The 19,679-nt window shown below is 35.8% G+C and overlaps 1 protein-coding gene across 2 annotated transcripts in view; it reads right to left on the bottom strand.

Annotated features, from left to right (window-relative positions):
• Babam2 (BRISC and BRCA1 A complex member 2) overlaps positions 1–19,679 on the bottom strand; it is a 397,121-nt gene that overhangs the window by 246,799 nt on the left and 130,643 nt on the right. For both annotated transcript variants that reach the window (XM_042696762.1, XM_042696763.1), the window contains exon 6: positions 2,237–2,311. In XM_042696762.1, the coding sequence (XP_042552696.1) occupies positions 2,237–2,311 (75 nt within the window). The remainder of the gene's footprint in view (positions 1–2,236; positions 2,312–19,679) is intronic.

The following is a 19,679-nucleotide window of genomic DNA, read 5'->3' as shown; positions in this document are numbered from 1 at the left end:
CAATAATCATTGAAATTTAATCAATCGTGCCTTATAATGACAGATCAAACCAAAGCAGAGTAAACAAAATGACAGAAGTTGCGACCTCCAGTCTCATTTGCACATCACAACCATGGTGTACAGAGTAGAAAACTAAGCAACTGAAAACTACAACTAAAAGCTTATTAATAAACACAAAAATTCCATATTTTTTACAGAAAAAATAAATAAATTTCCCTCGAATAGAATGCATAAAAAACTCCCTAGTTCTTTCTATTGTTTTATCCTATAGTCTACAAAACCATACTTCCAATCATTATTAAGAACAAGATATTGACTACTCAGTTTAGGGAAACTTGTACAAGGGCTATGTCTTCTCTCTAGATAGTTACAAACACCATTATCTTTCTAACAACATCAAATTAGGAAGGCAGAAATTTTTCTTACATTGGATTGAAATTAAATAACCATAAATAAGGTTTAAATAAGGGCTATGGGCAGCCAGTCATCTTAAATCCTCATTTGTATTAAAACCTGGCCTCTATCTTATGGCTTTCTTTTCAGAACTTGCTCTTTTCTCCATTTAGTTTTTCTAACTAACCACAGTCTAGTCTCTGGGTGTCAATGCTGACTTCTGTAAAATATCTACATACCCCTCCCAATACAGCTGCCCCCTGGGCCTGCTTCCAATTTTTAAAAAATATTTGTATTAGTGTATATTAATTGTGTGCAATGAGGGATTTGATTAAGATATGCCCATAAATACATATATCTTACTTTGATCATATGTACCTTCTCTATTAGTCTTTCATTTTCCTTTCACTTCAACCTCCCTAAAGCTTTTTTCACAATTTCTCAAAAGTAGATTTCATTACATTTCATTATGTAAGTATTTATATTTATATAGTTCCATCAACCATATTTGCCATACCTTCTTTTCCCCTTTCCTACTGATTTCACCATTCCAATAGTCCCCCCTTTTATGTTCATGTTTCTCCTTCTTTTAGAACTAGATTGTTCATATAAGAGAAATAATACTGCATCCCAATTTAAAGAGTGCCTTGTACACTGATTCTGAGTCTTGAGTATCTCAACTTTGAAAATACTCAAGTTCAACTGCTGACATAATAGAAATGAAAAACCCTTCAGCCACTGTGGTTAATATGCAATCTCACTTAAAGACAATGTATCCAATAAATTTTATAACAGTATTTGATTACAATAAAATTCTTAATTAAAATCAACTTTTTCCTGAAGATTAATACACATATAATTTTGCTTCATACAAGTATATACTATCTAAATGAACTTTTAAGATTATTATTTTAGCATTTTGGTAGCAATTTTTTTTTCCCCATTGGTCAGTTGTCGGGCTTGAACATGGAGCCTGGGCGCTGTCTCTAAGCTCTGTTCTCCAGAGCTCTACCACTTTGAACTACAGTGCCATTTTGAGATTTTGGTGATTAATTGGAGATAAGAGTCTTACCACAGCCAACAACAACAACAAAAAAGAGTCTCACAGACTTTCCTATCAAGGCTGGTTTTGAACCTGAAGCTTCTAAATAACTAGGATTACAGGTATGAGCCACCAATGTCCAGCTCAGTGAATCTTTTTGTAGTAAATATTTTCAAAAGAATTCATCATGCATGTACAAGTTGTTATGTCGAAAAATGAACTTTACAACTTTGGTGCGGGGTGAGGGGAGGGAGGGGGGGCGGGTAGCGGGGAGGATTGGGGGGAGGAGGATGGGTAGGGATGGGAAGAGGAAACAAAGGAGGAGGCTACAATGCTTGATAAGAAATGTACTCATTATCTTGCCATGTAATTGTAACCCCTCTGTACAGTATTTTCACAATAAAAAAAAAATAGTTCAAAAAAAAAAAAGAATTCATCATGCAAACAAAATGCTGACAAAGCAACTGTTCACAGACTGAGCAAAAATTCACTTATATTCTTATATCAATTATATACCAATTTTATTTATTTTACTTATTTATGTTTTTATTCATTCATTCATTCATTTTTGACACTCCTGGGGCTTGAACTCTGGGCTTGGTAGCTTTTTTCTCAAAGCTAGTACTCTACCACTTGAACCATAGTTTTACTTTTGGCTTTTTGACGGCTAATTCAAGAGTCTCAAAGACTTTCCTGCTGAAGCTGGCTTCAAATCACAAGCCGAAGATTTCAACTTCCTGAGTAGTTAGGATTATAGGCATGAGCCATCAGTACTTGACCCAATAAGATATAATTTTTTACCTTGAGAAGGTATGTGGGAATATTGCTGAAATCCACTGGCAACTTCAAAAGAAATCGAGCTGAAAATTCACCAGTCTGTATGAAAAAAAGGTACAAGATTAAAATTAAATATATATTGAAAAATAATCACTAAAGCCAGACAAAAACTCAACCTGTTCCCTAACATCAGGTAAGAAAAGAAGGTTGAAAAGTAGAAGAGGATCAAAAGCAATTTGGACACTATTAGTTACTAAAATGCTCCAAAATCTACATTTTAAATGTGTGATAAAATTATAATATGGGAAGCTGGGAAGGTGGCTCAGTGGTAGAGTGCTTGCCTTGCATGCATAAAGCCCTGGGTTTGATTCCTTAGCACCACATAAGCAGAAAAAGCTGGAAGTGGCACTGTGATTCAAGTGGTAGAGCACTAGCTTTAAGCTTAAGAGCTGAGGGGCAGTGCCCAGACCCAGAGATCAGGCCCTACAACTGACCAAAAAAAAAAAAAAAAAGGAACCTTTGTGATAATTATTTGGGGGGTGGGGTCCGGTCGTGGGGCCTGAACTCTGGGCCTGGGCGCTGTCCTTCAGCTCTTCAGCTCAAGGCTAGCACTCTACCACTTGAGCCACAGTGCCACTTCCGGCTTTTTTCTTTTTGCTTATGTGGTGCTGAGGAATCGAACCCAGGGCCTCAGGCATGTAAGGCAAGCGCTCTACCATTGAGCCACCTTCCCAGCCCCTATGATAATTATTTTTAAGTCAAACCATAGGAATAGACCTACCTCCTAGATTTATTTGCTTTGACTAAAACACTCAAACCACTAATAGCTATAATACACAAAGTCATCTCATAAATCACTGTTAATTACAGTGTGTCTAGAAGTATATACAAAGGACAAACTTCTACCAAAATAAACTAAAATATCATAGACAGCTCAAATAACTTGTTAATTTCTTGAAAATCCATTAACATAACTATCATCAACTAATATTTTTAGTAACTTACTCTGAAATGATCTCTATAAGAAAAATATACAGGCAAGATGTATCAGCTCCTTTTATTTTTACTTTATTGATTTTACTTTATTACTTAGTTGTTTGTTTGTTTACTTTGGGATAGGACAGGAGCAAGAACTTTACCATAAAGCTATACCCATGGGTCCAGTTCCCATTTTTAAAAAAAGAAATTTCATGTAGAGATATAAAAATAAAAGAAAGCTTTTTCTTCTCCAAGAATGGATCTGCTAGGCATGATGCTAAGCACTAATATCCCAGCACTCCAGAAGTGCAAGTTGAAGACCACTCAGGCAAAAATTAGCTAGAGACCCTCTCTGAAAAATAAGCTAAAACAATTTTAAAAGACTGAAGGCACAGCACAAATGTTAAGAAACTTACTTAGCAGGCATCAAGCCCTGAATTCAAACCCTAGTACTGGAAAAAAAAATTAAGACATTCATTCTATCACTACTAAAGAGCTCCAATAGCTTCTCTATCTACCTTCCTTTAAAAAGCAAGTCACATAAACTCCCTCAAGAACATATCTTTAGGCATAGAAAGCACTTAATTTTTATAATTTTTATGGGTGAGTGGGTGAGCCACTCAAGCACCGAGAAACACCTCTTACAGATGCTTCCACGATGTTTCTGCAAACACCCTTCCAACTGATGTCAGGGTTCTGACCCTAATTTTAAAACTCTGACACCAAACCTTGAATGAAGACAGAAAGAAAAACCTTGACCCTAGAAGATAACAATGATAACTGACATCTCCTCAGTTCATGGATGTTTATTTTATTACTTACAACATCTTTTAGCATGCAACAATCCCTGGCTAAGGACAGAACATTTCTCCCTCACCACAGCCTAACCTTGTGACAGAAAAGACAAAAGTGTGAAGTGTGAAGTGATAGAAACAAAGTTGAGGCAAGTCTGGAAAGTCATGTAAAGCTATTTTGTCACCAGGAATGACAAAAATGCTAAACAAATCTGATATTCAGAGCTTAATACCTGCTCTCAGTGGCAAATGCATAAGGATACTTAATGCTCTATAAATTACTGGCCATGGTAGGTGGAAGAAGTTTAGTGAAAATTTAGTATAATCCTAGCTTTCTGTTATCATTTAAGATTTCCAGAAAGATATATTCTAGGGTTATGTTTAGTTCCTAGAGGACTTTAAAGCTGATATAGCTTATTAACACATAGCTGGAACTAAGAGTCCTCCTGCCATTTTTAGTGCCAGTCCTGAAGCTTGATCAGGGCTAGGGCGCTTCTCTGAGCTTATTTTTGTACAAGGATAGCACTCTACCACTTGAGCTACAGTTCCACTTCCAGCTTTTTTGGTAGTTTAATGAAGATACAGACTTTCCTGTCCATGTTGACTTCAAACTGTGATCCTCAGATCTCAGCCTCCTGAGTAATGCCTGGCTAAGAGTCCATTTTTTAACTATAATGGGTAATAATTTGAAAGGATTACATGTAGAGGCAACATGTAATGTATGAAGTTAAATGGATGTTTATAGAAGACTCAATTCCCTGGACCACATGGATTTGAGAGCTTAGAAAACAGAAGTCTTCCCCTAATGCAAAGAGTTATAAAATAAGAAACTCAACAAAGGACAAATGTTCTCAACAGGATACCGGCCCCCCCCCCACCCCCCAGTCCCGCTTCTTTCTCCTATGTCAGCAGTCATCTTTTTCAAAACAAAAAACAATAGACTTGAGAACATGGCTTTAATGGTAGAGCACCTGCAATGAGCAAAATCAAACAAGTAATCAAGAGCTTGAGGGTCTAAGTACAAGCAAACACAAAAAATAATATGCATACATACAAGTCTTTCTTAATAACTATTTTCTTCTTCAGCTCCCATTTTTCCTTGTTCTACTTTACAAAATCATTTCCTATAAAAATCTGAGCTTATATTTAAGATCTGAATTTCTCTTTGATTATATTCTTTCCAATCAGCCTTTCCTCTTCTCCACTCCACCAAATCAGCTCACAAAGTCACTAATGTCTTCTCACAACCAAATCTAATAGTCATTTCTCATCTAAGCATTCTATCAGTAGCATTCTGACACAGCTGACACATAATTCAACTGGTTTCCTGGATCTCTATTTCTACAATCTTCTCTATTTCACTCCTTCCACATCAACCTCTAAACACTGGAATATAACACCTGAGTTTAATCCCAATATCTCTTTTCTTTACAACACTCCCCAAGTAATCTCACCCAATTTTATGACTTTAATATTTATGTTTTTGGGGAAGTCATGATATATATGACTTCCAAGTGTTATATCTGTATTCTAGACATTCTTCTAATTCAAATTTAATGTAGCAAACTACCACAAACAAAACCGGAGTCCTGATTTTGAGCTCTTGCCTCAATATTTATTGTTCAAGTTTCTCACACCAAAACCTCCATAACTATCTTACTACTTTCTCACCTCACATTTCCAAATTCTGTTGACTCCACCTGCAAATTATACCATGAGTCCAGCTACTTGTTACCTCACCCCACCACACCACCACTACCAGAACTGGGCTGAGCCTCCATTATCTCTAGGTGGGACAACTTGCTTCAGACCTTGTTCAGATGCAGTTTAACCTCATCCCAACAGACAACATGACACTTTCAACACTTTTCTCAGACTATGATCCTCATTTGTTTGAAATTCTCAAATGAGGAGAACTGTAGCTCCTTTATAAAGTAACCTTACAAGGGAACAATTCAGCAAAGACAAAAAACAGGTAAGGAAGCAAAATATCTTAGGCGAGGAGAAGAACAAGTATGAAAGGACTGAAGTAGAAGTGTGCCTGTATGGTCAGGGAATAGCAGGAAGCAGTGTATTAATGAAGCAAATAAGCAAAAATATTGATTGAAATTCAACTTGCAACGTTCCTCCACAGTATAGGCAATTTCTAATTCCCTGTCATATATGCAATACTCATTCATAAAATCATTTAACACTAAAGTGACTACTACGAGTACGTGGTATTTACAAAATATGGTACACTAGTTAAGTTACTTAGGGCAACATTAAAGCAGTCATTAAAAAATATCATAGGAGCCACGTGCCAGTGGCTTACTCCTGTGTTCCTACCTAATCTGGAAGCTGAGGTATAAGGATCACAGTTCAAAGTCAACCTTGGCAGGAAAATCTACGAGATTCTTATCTTCAATTAACTACCAAAAAGCCAGAAGTAGAGCTGTGTCTCAAGTGGCAGAGTACTAATCTTGAACAGAAAAAGCTCAGGGACTGTTCCCAGGCCCTGAGTTCAAGGCCCAGGACTGGCACAAAAACAAAACAAAATAAACAAAAAAAACACACATGTGATTCAAAACATTTGGGGAGAATAGTTAAAGAGATGGTAATAAATCAAACTCAATTTATTTTTTCATTTGCAATTTATAAAATCAGACTATTTTCCAACAAATAGCCATTTTTACTTTCTAAACTGTCAATGTTTAGGTTAAAATAGTAATTTAAAAACATTTAGTTTATTAAAGTCTATGGTCCATGTGTCTATATATGTACACACATTTGTACACATGTGAAAAATGAAATAAAAGATAGGATTTTTTTAATTGAAAGATCTTTTATACATATAAGGTAATAGGAAAAAGAATTACATATTTAGCACTTGAACTCATTTTAACAGCTAGTTATTTTAGTTCACCCTCTACTTTTTAGCTCTTTGCTCTGTTTTAGTTTTTGCGATATATTTTTATCCTATCACCTATTTTAGACCAGACATTCTTTTAAAAACTCTCAGATGATCTCTATGTTGTCATTTCTCAAAGAAAACACTAATATAAATTTGTATTTGTTGGCAGCAAGCTAATTTATACAACTGAGTCCCAGTAAGAGAAATGCTGGTTCCAAGACCAATGTGTCTGTGTTTATCAGCAACCAGGTGATATATAAAATTAAAGTCATAAAAAAGAAACCGAAGATTATGAAGAATTTGTTCACTTCCTGATTTCCAACTCCCAAGCCTACTATATATGTTCTTTAAACATTTTCTTATTAAACATTAATTGTACAAATAGTTTATTATAATATTTAAAGTACAGAGTACTTCATGAATTTCATTTCATCTTGTAAAGAAACCATGAAAAACCATTACAGGCTCATGCTTGTAATCCTAGCTACTCAGGAGGCTGAGATCTGAGGCTCCTGGTTCAAAGCCAGCTTGGGCAAGAAAGTCCATGAGACCCTTACCCCATAAGCGACTAGAAAACCAGAAGTGGTGCTGTGGCTCAAGTGGTAGAGTGCTAGCCTTGAGCTGAAGAGCTGAGATACAGCACCCAGGCCCAGAGTTCAAGCCCCATGACCAACAAAAAGAAAAAAGAAAAACAAACATGAAAATCTTTTCTGTTCCATACCAATTTTAATATATGTGAAGAATATACTACAGTGAGCAGGTGCTGACTTTATTTACACCTGAAAGAACAAAGGCCTTGTCTCTCTGGCACTGAAAATGCTGGAAACTAAGACTGAAGAATTTGGTTGCTAGCTCTGCAATAATTCTCTGTAGAACCTGGAAGCTAATCTTGCTCTATGAAATTGAATAAGTTTCAGTTAAAAACGAGTAAATTTTAAGTTACAAATATTATTAAAATGTGTAAGAAAAATGTCCTTGTTCTAAATGAGACAAGGCATTTTTGTGTGTCATTGTATTTAAAGTTCTAAACAATTTAGGGTCACTTTGTTGTAACGTCAAAGATTGTTTCCACAGCAATCATTCCTATAAGCCAAAATGAGACATTTAGATGCAACCAAGTGAACAGAATAATGTGATTGTTTTTCAATCAATCCTTTCAATCAAATCTTTCCTTGAATAGATGTAGAAAATTACCTGACCTATGACTGAAAATGTCAGCCTTTCTTCCAACAACCTTAATGGCAATCTCCCCAGGATTAGCAATAAATATGTGTGCCCTTCCCCTTTCCAAACTAAAATACATTGGTAAGTAACTTCTACTGGCAACTTACTAGGCCTAGCTTCTCTTCTGTATAGCAGCTGTGTCGCAGTTTTCTTCTAGACAGGTAGACATCTTAAGCTGAAAGAATTCTGTGCTCAGGATGTTCTGAGAAGTCATAATTCATCTTTAGGGACCTTGCTCGTATCAAAAAGTAAGCTTTTGTCTGAAATTGACCATTACCACTCAGAAAAGCTGAAAGCTGAGAAACTATGAGAGGTAACTATTACTTTAGCTGGGTGACAATCTGGTAAGGGTGATTCTTCAAACTGACAGCCAGGAAGTCTAAATCTGGAGATTGTTCCTTGGCATACACACAAATATCCATAGCATGTTAAAAGAAAAGGCAAAGCCAATCTAATTAGAACGTAATACTGCACAAATGTTTTTCTAAAATGCAGTATTTAATTATCCCCCAAAGCACATTAAGTCAAAACAATATGTAATATATGTTACTATTTGTATTAAAAGGAGGAACAATATATATTTGTATTTGCTAGTATATGATAAAGAAATTGAAAAACTCCAGTAGATGATACCTATATTATACCTTACTTGGTGTGAAAGAAGAAAAGGAAAGTGGTATACTTCAAATGGATTCAGTAAATGATAGAAAGAAGATTGAGCAATATGAATATATTACCCAGTCAAGAAATTAAGGAATATTGAATTAATTCATTTGAAAATTAAAATTGAAAGTATAAACAATAAAATGCTCCTAACTCATATTCACTCATTCATTCAACCAGTATTTACTAAGTATATAGACTTAGTAAATACTTTAGACTTAGTAAATACTTAAGTATTTAGTATATAGTATATATATATATATATATATATATAGTATATTAAGTATATAGTATATATTAAGTATGTAGTATCTATTAAGTATATAATATATAAATACATACTATCTATTTAGTATATACTCAGAATATACTATGTCAATAACTCAGTTAAATAATGGAAACAACATAGCTTAACATTAAAGGTGATTCTGACTAAAAACACAATTCAATAAAATATGGCAAGTATTCTGACAGAGGTGTATCCAGGACATTCTGGGAATAATTTTGTTAGGACTATAGGTTTCAAGTGACAGAATTACAATTCAAACTACTTTTAGCAGATAAAATATAAATTCAATTCAAACTAACTTAAACTAATAGAAGATAATTTATTAAAAGGAGATGAGGAGCCAAGTGCCAATGATTCATGCCTGTAATCCTAGCTACTCAGGAGACTGAGATCTGAGGATCACAGTTCAAAGCCAGACAGGGTAGAAAAATCTATGAGATTCTTAGCTCCAATTAAATGCCAAAAAGAAGAAAGTAGAGCTATGGCTCAAGTGGTAGCCATGAGAACAAAAGCTCTGGGACAGTGCCCTGACCCTGAGTTCAAGCCCCAGGACTGGCACAGAAAAAAAAAAAAAAAGATGAGGCATCTAATGGACCCTACTGACAAAAATGCAAACTAGCCTCAGTTCCAAGAACTCCAAGACTCTCAGTTTTCCTTTATCTCTAATCTCCACTGACTCTGTGCCACATTTCATTGTCTTACCATTTTCCAGTTTGTCATTCATTTGACTAGATATGAGAAAGAAAGAAAGAAGCTCCACATTTACATGTTACTTATAAAGGGACAAGTTGCTCATAAAGAGACAAATTTCACTCTCTCAATACTAACTCCAAATTCCCAGAGACAAATTCTATTTATTAGGCTTTGTACCTCCCTGGTCTAATCAAATATTATTCCCACAGTTCTTTGCAATAAGTTAATGGTACTAGAAATTCATTGAAAATAAGTGAAAAAGAAGAAACTATTTTTTGAAGAGGAAACAGAATGAGTCATTTGTATACTTGCAAAAGCAATACACTTCAAATACAGGAGCCTCATCTTTGGCTTGATATATAGAAAGAAATCTAAAAAATCTGGCTCATCTGGTCCTTTGATATTCTTTGTCAATTCCATTTGAGTTGAGAATATTGAACCAGGAATAAAAATGGCATATAAATAAATAGTCATGGGGAAATGAGGCCAAGCATAAACATATTAGAATAAGCAATGTCACAAACACAAGCAGGGTGCACAGTTCTAGTCTTTCCTCCTGTAAGAGAAGACAAAGGAAGTATAAAGGATTTCCATCATGTTTCCTATTCTTCCATAAACGCAGCCTTTTCCACTTGAACATCCTGCTCCTGAACAAACTTGAACTTTGTTATTATCTTCTATTATTTAATTATAAAGTTCCTTTCACATATCGGCAAGATTGAGGAAGTTGTCATCTTCACCTTTAATGTCTTCGGATTTAATTTAGGTACACACTATTATTTTTTTTGGCCAGTCCTGGGGATTGAACTCATGTCCTGGGCAATGACCCTGAGCGCCTTTTGATCAAGTCTAGCTAGAACTCTACTACTTGTGCTATAGCGCCACTTCCAGCTTTTTCTGAGTAGTTTATTGGAGAAAAGAGTCTCATGGACTTTTCTGCCCAAGCTAGTGTATAACTCTGATCCTCAGATCTCAGCCTCCTCAGTAGCTCAGATTTACCAACATAAGCCACAGGCACCTGGCTCACTCCTTTTATGAAAAATTTTTTTAAAAGCCCAAGACAAAACCTGCTGTGAAAAGATCCCAAGTACTCCTACAAATTCCAAACAAAAACCAGGAAAAAAATTTCACAAGTTCATTTATTTTAAATTCAACTCCTAATAATTCCATGTAGTTAAAAACAAAACCAAACAAATCTGTTCAACTCCTAGAGTGTGTTTATTGTCTACCACACTATGCCCTTCCCAAAGGTATATATGTGTATACACACACACACACACGCACACACACACACACACACACACACACACACACACACACACACACGCACACACACACACACACCACACACCACACACACCAGCCAAATGACATTGTGGCATAGCTTGAAACTGCATAAACCAAAGGGGGATTATGAGGGAGGAGACTCGCCTGCCCCGCTACAAGTGGCTCATTCGCACAAGAGCACCAGCGACATTACAGCCCACAAGGAAAGCCCTACACTCCCATAATGTCCAGGTATCTTGATCCTTTCCCTGGTACCCGTGCTTCCTCTCCCTCTATACTACAGAAAAATAATGCAAAGCACAAATGTGAGGCACATATATAAGTTTAGTTAACATTTTCTAATATTTACATTTAAAATGGGTTATATTTTACATTAGTAAATAAAGTTACATTTTAAAAGGGTGAAATAAAGGTTAATAAGTATTCCAATATATCTGTAATAGTAATACTTCTACATGAAATCAACATGAAAATTACCTAGATTCTTTTCACACTTCTTCTTCGAAGCCCAGTATATATACCAAAGTATAAATTTTAGAAGTGCTTACATGTCAACATGAACTAATTACATTTCAAGTGCTCAATATTCACAGGTATGGCCAAGAGCTTCTGCAGTAAACAGCACAGTTCCAGATTATTTCTCCATTAATATTCATTCTCACTCTCAAGTAGACACTCATTCTCACAGAGACTTGAAGATATAACTGAACTACCAAATGCTGTAAACCTGAAGCATTCCCGACAGGTAGACTGACCGATATCGTCAGTTAGTAGGATTGATTGTGGGATCCCACTGACTCCTCCAGCTAATCAGTTTATCTTCTTCTTCCTCCAACTATGCTCTGCCTAACTCTACTGGCCTTGTTTCTATTTCCCTGCTGAACTCTGATATGTGACCTTCCACCCTTAAACGTCCATCCAAACTAGTCCTAGAAGAACAAGCAACACATTCTTTCTTAAAAAGTAACTCAGAGCTGGGTGCGGGTAGATCATGCTACTCAGGAGGCTGAGATCTGAGGTTCCTGGTTCAAAGCCAGCCCAGGCAGGAAAAGTCTGTGAGACTCTTATCTCCAATGAACCACTAGAAAGCCAGAAGTGGCACTGTGGCTCAAGCGGTAGAGTGCTCGCCTTGAGCTGAATAGCGCCCAAGCCCAGAGTCCAAGCCCCACGACCAACCAAAAAAAAAAACCAATAACTCAGTTTTACTTTGCCTCTATGCTTTATCTACATCTTGGTCATAACAACAACTACTGGTACACATAAATTAAGTTCATGGGTAACAATATTTTGAAAAATAACATAGGAATAATCACTGAACTGTCATATGTTGAATACTAAGTATAATTTACTTCAAGCATAAAAGAATGACCATAATGATAATAATAACAATACTTTGTTTCCAAACAAACATACTTCACTGTTTGCTTCCAATACACCAAGAATCTAATTTAATTTTCATCTAATTTAATCTTCATGTCTAGGTTGGGGGAATAATGTGGCTCTTCTCTCTCTCTATGAAAGTGCCACAAGGAAAATCTATAACCACACAAAAAGAATTAGAACCCAAAGCTTCTGTCTCCCAGTATACTCTTCCTCTCCAACACATCTCCAAATGGCATCTAGACTAGGAGCCTACACTCCACCACTGCTCAGACTTTCCCTTTCATACATAGTATCACAGAAGCATAAGATACTACTCAAAGAAAATTATCATGAAAAAGCTTCCTTCCTCTCTGCAGAGTATATTTATATGTTACCAGAGCTTAATGTGTAAGCTGCAGATTGTTAAAACATTGCTAGGAATTGCATCAGATATAACAAAAATGTGAATACTTTACGTTCCCTTGTATAGGAATAAATCATTATGACGAAACTATTATCCACAAGGTTAAGGGTGGAGTTCAGTAGTACAATACTTGTCTACTATTCACAAGACCTGGGTTCATCCCCAACACAAGAGGGAAAAAAATATTCAAGAGAATCTCCTGCTTACAAAACTTTTCTCTCACAGATTACCCATTAAAGATGTAAGATATAGGGGTTTAAAATATATCAAAACTTGTATTTCACATCAGGAAAACTAAATTTGGGGTTAAAATAGGTATATAAACCAGGCATATAAACCATCCAAGTTCTAGGAACCAAAACAAAGGAAAATAAAAATTTGAACCCTTGATTAGTATGTTTTGTTACACTTAACAAATACGGTTGTTCAGTTATGATAATGAGGCAATATATGTATATGTGTATTAATGACAAAATATAAATATGATGGTAGCTTTACCTACAAAGGAAATGTACAATATATTTTCATTGTGAGTTGTCAAAACAGATAACAGTTGCTTAGATTATTTTATCAGCTTTAAAATTCTGATTTGAAAAATAATGTCAGGAAGGGATAGCCAAGGGAGATCTTTGCACTGAGAAAATTATGCATGACAAACTGAAACAGAACTACATAAATATAACATACTACTGTCAATTTCCTAATTTCCATCTCTCTCTATTTACATAAACTATAACCACCAGGGGAAACTGGGTGAGAGTTACATAGTATCTATACTACTTCACTGATTTTGTAGATCTATAATTATTTCAAAATAAAGAGACTTTACAAAATTTAAAATGCACCTTTAGTAAAAACATCTTTAAGCCAGATGTCAATTGCTCACATCTGTAATCATAGCTACTCAGGAGGCTAAGATCTGAGGATCAGGGTTCACGGCCAGTCCAGGCAGGAAAGTCTGTGAGGGTCTTATTTCCAATTAATCACCAAAAAGCTGAAAGTGGAGCTGTGGCTCAAGTGGTACAGCACTACCCTTGAATGAAAAAGCTGAGGGGCAGAACTCAAAAACAGAGAGAGAAAGAGAGAGACAGAGACAGAGAGACAGAGACAGAGACAGAGATAGACAGACAGAGACAGAGACAGAGAGAAACAGAGAGAGAAAGAGGGAGGGAGGGAGGGTATGAGCATACAGATATACTGAATATAAAGCTTGCATCCCACTGTCTCACATGTTTTTAACCTGTTTAGTAAAACATAGTGTTTCCTAAAAATTATAAAATCAGCACAGATAAGGAATACACTATCAAAGGAGATGGGCAAGGAATAAGGAGAGATTATTTCATAAAAGAAAAAGACAAAAGCATACCTTGCCCATGTAATTGTAACCTCTCTGTACGGTATTTTCACAATAAAAAAAAGACAAAAGCAAAGAATTAAAAAACAGAACAGAATATTTTAATACTCTATCAAATGTGCACTTGCCAAAATCCTCCAACTAGGAGTTTTTAAAAGAAAACAGTGTCTTTGTGAAGCGTGAGAACATTATTTCAAGTTACCAGGTTTGTCAGAGGGCTGACAAGCATTAAAAATTTACATGGATTTCAATTTTTTCATGTATCACCCAAGAGTATGAGGAAGCAAGATCTCAGGTTTGAAGGAGCTCATACTATCGGAGTGCAGAGGGAAGGTTAAGAACATAAACTTGTGTGGTAAAAGAAAGATTCAATGATAAACACAGTGAAGACTATCTTCTGTAATGAAAACGGAATCATGTAGCCAGGCACTGTGTAATCCTAGGAACTCAGGAGGCTAAGATTTGAGAATCCCAGTTTGAAGCCAAGCAGAGCAGAAAAGTCCCTGTGAGACTCTTATCTCCACTTAACCATTCAAAAACCAGAAGTGGAACTGTGGTTCAAAGTGGCAGAGACCAAAGTGGCAGACCGTATGATTGTCTGGACTGTGAGCCTCCTATTTATGCCTCCTAAATAGCTGAAATGACAGGAGCACACCACCAGACCTATCTTTTTATTGATGATATAGAGATCTCAACAGCTTTTTGCCTGGGTTTCCTCAAACCACAATCCTTTCAATTTATCTCTCAAGTAGCTGACAGTACTGTGGTAATATTTTTATAGAAGCAATAGTAAACTAATACAGATCTGAATTTAAAACATCTTAGCTCAAAATCAAACTTTCTTTCTGCTCATAAGCCCAGCATTGCTATTTCATTTTTTTGTACAAATATGGATTTGTACAAGTCTTCTCACCTTGATTCTAATATTCTCATGAGTAGACATTTCAAAAAATGTACCCTAGTTCTAACAATGGTTTAGCCCTATATATTAAATTGCATACTGTCAGTGTATGTAGTGTCGTATTCCAACACACAAAAGTAATTTTAAATATTGACATTGTAATTTTGCACTGCTGTCTTTTCAAGCTCTATGTAATCAGAAAAAAATGAAATACATTCCTTACATTACTTCATTCAGGCCCTGAATAAAACAGTGCACAGAACAGGGTCAAAGGAAAAACTCAGTGACATTTCAGAACACACCTAAGGGCTAACAAGCATCAAAGCCCATCATGTAAATGAAGTTCTTCCAAAATTTCAAACTTAGAAATGAGAATACAATTAGTGTCATACTCAGGGACAGTGATCAAAACTTATTGAAAAGAAGATAATCTAAGTCTATGAAATTCACTTTATCTAAGAATAAATTTGTCAAGATTGTTTCCTGGTTACCCTGTTTTTCCAACTGACCAATGCATTTTCCTACTTAAAGTCTGAAACTCATCTAATTTAAAGACCTGAGTATAATTTCTTTTTAAAATCTCCAGAATGCTTTTATTTACTGAAGTCTTCTAGGATATTTCTTCTTCTCTGTATCTCTGAGAGCACCCTTGCCAGTTTTCTCCAAGAGCCTCCAGAAGGCTCACAACTCTGCCAACATCTTGACTTTAACCCAGGGAGACCTATTTTGCACTGCTGACCTTCAAAACTGTACCATAACAAATCTGGGTTGTCTTAAGTTACCAATACTGTGGTAATTTTTTTATAGAAGCAAGAGTAAACTAATACAGATCTGAATTTAAAACATCTTGGCTCAAAATCAAACACCTTTCTTTCTGCTATAGTCCTTTGCTTACAATTTAGATTGACAAGCTGTGTTTTGTGTATTATTGAACCCTCGTGGTAAACTCTAATCTGTCCACCCTTCAAGACTCCTCTTTATATCTTGTTTCATCTATTTCCTGATTCTAACTCAAGTGCCTATTCCTTGACTTCTAAAGTCATAGTTCTCATTTATGAGGCTCTCCCACAGATCTAGTCTGCTGTAAATTTAAGATCTAACTTCACCTATTCTAAGAATCTCAGTTTCTTTACTTCTCCTGAATATATAACCATTTCCCTCATGCTTATAAATCACTTAATACCAACTCAAAACAAACTTGAGTAAGCATATATGTAGTAGGTTTTGTAAATTAAGGAATGAAAATCAGTAATATTAAACAGAAAGGTTTGTTTTAATACTATAACTACAAAACCCTCTAAATGACTTGAAACTTCTTCTATAACTAGATGAACTACAACTCAACTATTAGCCAAAGCACAAAGTGAAATGTTAAAAATGCTTAGATATCAAAAATGTTGTAAAACTAGATTCTACTTAAATTAGGCCTTGATATTAAAATGGGAATTAGGTATAGAGGCAAATCTCAAGAACTATAATTGAACATGGATTACTATATTCTAGTGAACCTACTAACATTAAAGATGTCATTCACTCACCAAAAAGAAGTCATGCAAAGTTAACCTGATACTCTTTTCAGAGAGGACAATGAAGCTGATGCTCATAAGGAGTCTGGACACAAAGATAAACTAAATTCAACAAAGCTTTCTTTATTAGCTATGTGAACACATTAAAGTTTCAAAAGAAAAGTCAATAGTTCAATTGAAAAATCAATAACCTTGAATTATGCATTATTGGTGGAAATGTAAAAAGGTACAGATAGGCTGGGTGCAGGTGGCTCATGCCTGTAATCCTAGCTACTCGGGAGGCTGAGATCTAAAGATCACAGTTCAAAGCCAGTCCGGGCAGGAAAGTCCATGAGACTCTCCAATTAACCACCAAAAAACTGGAAGTGGCACTGTGGTTCAAGTGGTAGAACATTAGCTTTGAGCTGAATAGCTGAACAGCACCCAGGCCCAGAGTTCAAGCCCCAGGACCAACAAAACAAACAAACAAACAAACAAAAATAGAATCATCATATGATCTAGCCATCCCACTTTTACACACATGAACATACAGAGTAATTCAGAGCAAGATCACAAAGAGATATCTGTACATATATATTCTTCAGTGCATTATTCACAATAGCCAACACAGAAGTCCACTGAGAGATGAATATAGAAGTAAAAAGTGGTTGTGTGTATGTGTGTGTGTGTGTGTAATAGAATACTATGTAATCTTAAGAAAAAAAGGAAATTCTGTCACCTGCTACAACATAAAAGAACCATGAAAACATTATACTAAGTAACTAAGCTTATCACAATATGACCAATACTGTTAAGTATCTAAAGGAGTCAAAATCACAGAAACAGAAGGTAGAAAGGTGGTTGACAAAAGCTAAGAGAAATATGAACTGTGATTAATAGGCATATTACTTCAGTTTTACAAGATTAAAAAGTTCTAGGAATTGACTATAAAACAATGTTATACTAAAAACTACTTAACTATACACTTAAAATAGTAAAGATGGCAAATTTTTTGCTATGTATTTTACTTTTTATATTGTGATATATAACAAAAATAAATTTTAGTCATCTCAATTCAAAGATACTGATAAAGTACCGATCTTAGAAATAGCATCCCTCAATAAAAAGCTGAAGGTTAAAAGGGAGAACATACTTAACCTGGAAAAGAAAGAAGTGAAACCTAAAAGAATTAACAAGAAAAGAATTCTTAAAAGTATTATATGCTTAGCTGGGGTTAGTTAGTTCATTTGTTCATTCGTCCACTCAGTGAATGTTTATGGAACATAAGCATGTAGAAAACACTCTTCCAGGTTATTTGGATTAGATAAATAAACAAAACAAAATCTACTCTTGTTAAATGTACATCCTAATAGAGAAAAACAAAATAATAATAATAACAACAACAACAGATATGTGAGGTTAGCATCCCCTAAGTGGGCCAATTTTCTCTGAGACTCATACTCTTACATAATTCATCCTCCTTTGTGAATAAGCTGGACCTAAGAAATGGAATATAGCCAAAATAATGAAGTGGCACTTCTGACATTAGGTTTCTGTGGCTTCTGTCTTGTTCACATATTCTCTCTTAATCTCTTCTGCTCACTTGCTTTGGTGAAGGTAGCTGTCACCTTTTAAGCTGCCCTATGGAGAGGCAAGGAACTGAAGGCAGCTAGCTTCCAGACAACAACTAGCACTGAACTGAAGCCCTCAGTTCACCAACCCACAAGGAACCAGACCATGCTAACAACATGACTAGATTTATAGGACTCCACTTCCTGTGGAACCTTTAGGTGATGGCCAACATCTGAGTGTCACCTAACAGAGACCCTGAGGCTAGAAGATCTACCTAGATTCATTCCTGACAAACTAAAACTATGGTAGTAAACACTATTCTTTTAAGTCACCAAGTATTTCAATTATTATTCTACATAGCAACGTGTAACTAATATGTTAAAAAGAGGTGCTCAAAGAAAAAGCAAGGTAAACACTGGGGATAGAAATACAGAAGTAATTTCCAATTTTAAGAACTGATATTGTAAAGGCTTGCACATGAACATTAAAAGTAGCACAAGTAATAAAGGTCACAAATTGGAAACAATGTCCTATTTGTCAATTAGTGAAAAGATAAACAAAATATGGTATTTCTATCCAATGAAATACTATTCAGCAATAAAAAAATACTGGCACATGGTATAACATGAATAGATTCAAACACAGTATGTTGAGAGAAAACTACACACAAAACACCAAATATTGTATGATTCCAATACATAGAAATCTATATAGACAGAAAGTGACTCAGAGGTTGCCTGGGGTTGTAAATAGGAACAGAATTAACTCTAAATGAGCATGAAACCATTCTAAATTAGATCATAATAGTGGTTGTTCAAATTAGAAAATTAACCATCTTTGAATTGTGCACTTCAAACAGGTAACTTTATAGTATACAAATTATCCTTCAAAAATGTTTTTTAAAAAGATTGGAGGAGGGGCTGGGAAGGTGGCTCAGTGATAGAGCGCTTGCCTTGCATGCCTGAGGCCCTGGGTTCGATTCCTCAGCACCACATAAACAAAAAGAAAAAAGCCGAAAGTGGCACTGTGGCTCAAGTGGTAGAACGCTAGCCTTGAGCTGAAGAGCTGAGGGACAGCGCCCAGGCCCAGAGTTTAGGCCCCATGACCGGACCCCCCGCCAAAAAAAAAAAAGATTGGAGGAGCCGGGTGCTGGAGGTTCACACCTGTAATCCTAGCTACTCAGGAGGCTGAGATCTGAGGATCACAGTTCAAAGCCAGCCTGGGCAGGAAACTCTGTGACACTCTTATCACCAATAAGCCACTAGAAAACCAGAAGTGGTGCTGTGGCTCAAGTGATAGAGCACTCGCCTTGCGCTGAAGAGTACAGTGTCCCTGAACCCTGCTCCCAGGCTCAGAGTTCAAGCCCCATGACTGACACACACACAAAAAAAAAGATTGGAGGAGTTAACTGAGCATCACTAAAAACCAAAATTTGAAAAAGAAAAGAGTATTAGCTATGAGAATAACTAGGGGAAATCTACCAGACAACAAAAGCACATGCAAAGACCTTTGGAAAGAAGCATACCTG

The sequence above is a fragment of the Dipodomys spectabilis genome, unplaced genomic scaffold (genome assembly GCF_019054845.1).
Source record: "Dipodomys spectabilis isolate Male_0828 unplaced genomic scaffold, ASM1905484v1 ptg000210l, whole genome shotgun sequence".
Classification (NCBI taxonomy): domain Eukaryota; kingdom Metazoa; phylum Chordata; class Mammalia; order Rodentia; family Heteromyidae; genus Dipodomys; species Dipodomys spectabilis.
This window is presented reverse-complemented; position numbering and strand designations above follow the sequence as displayed.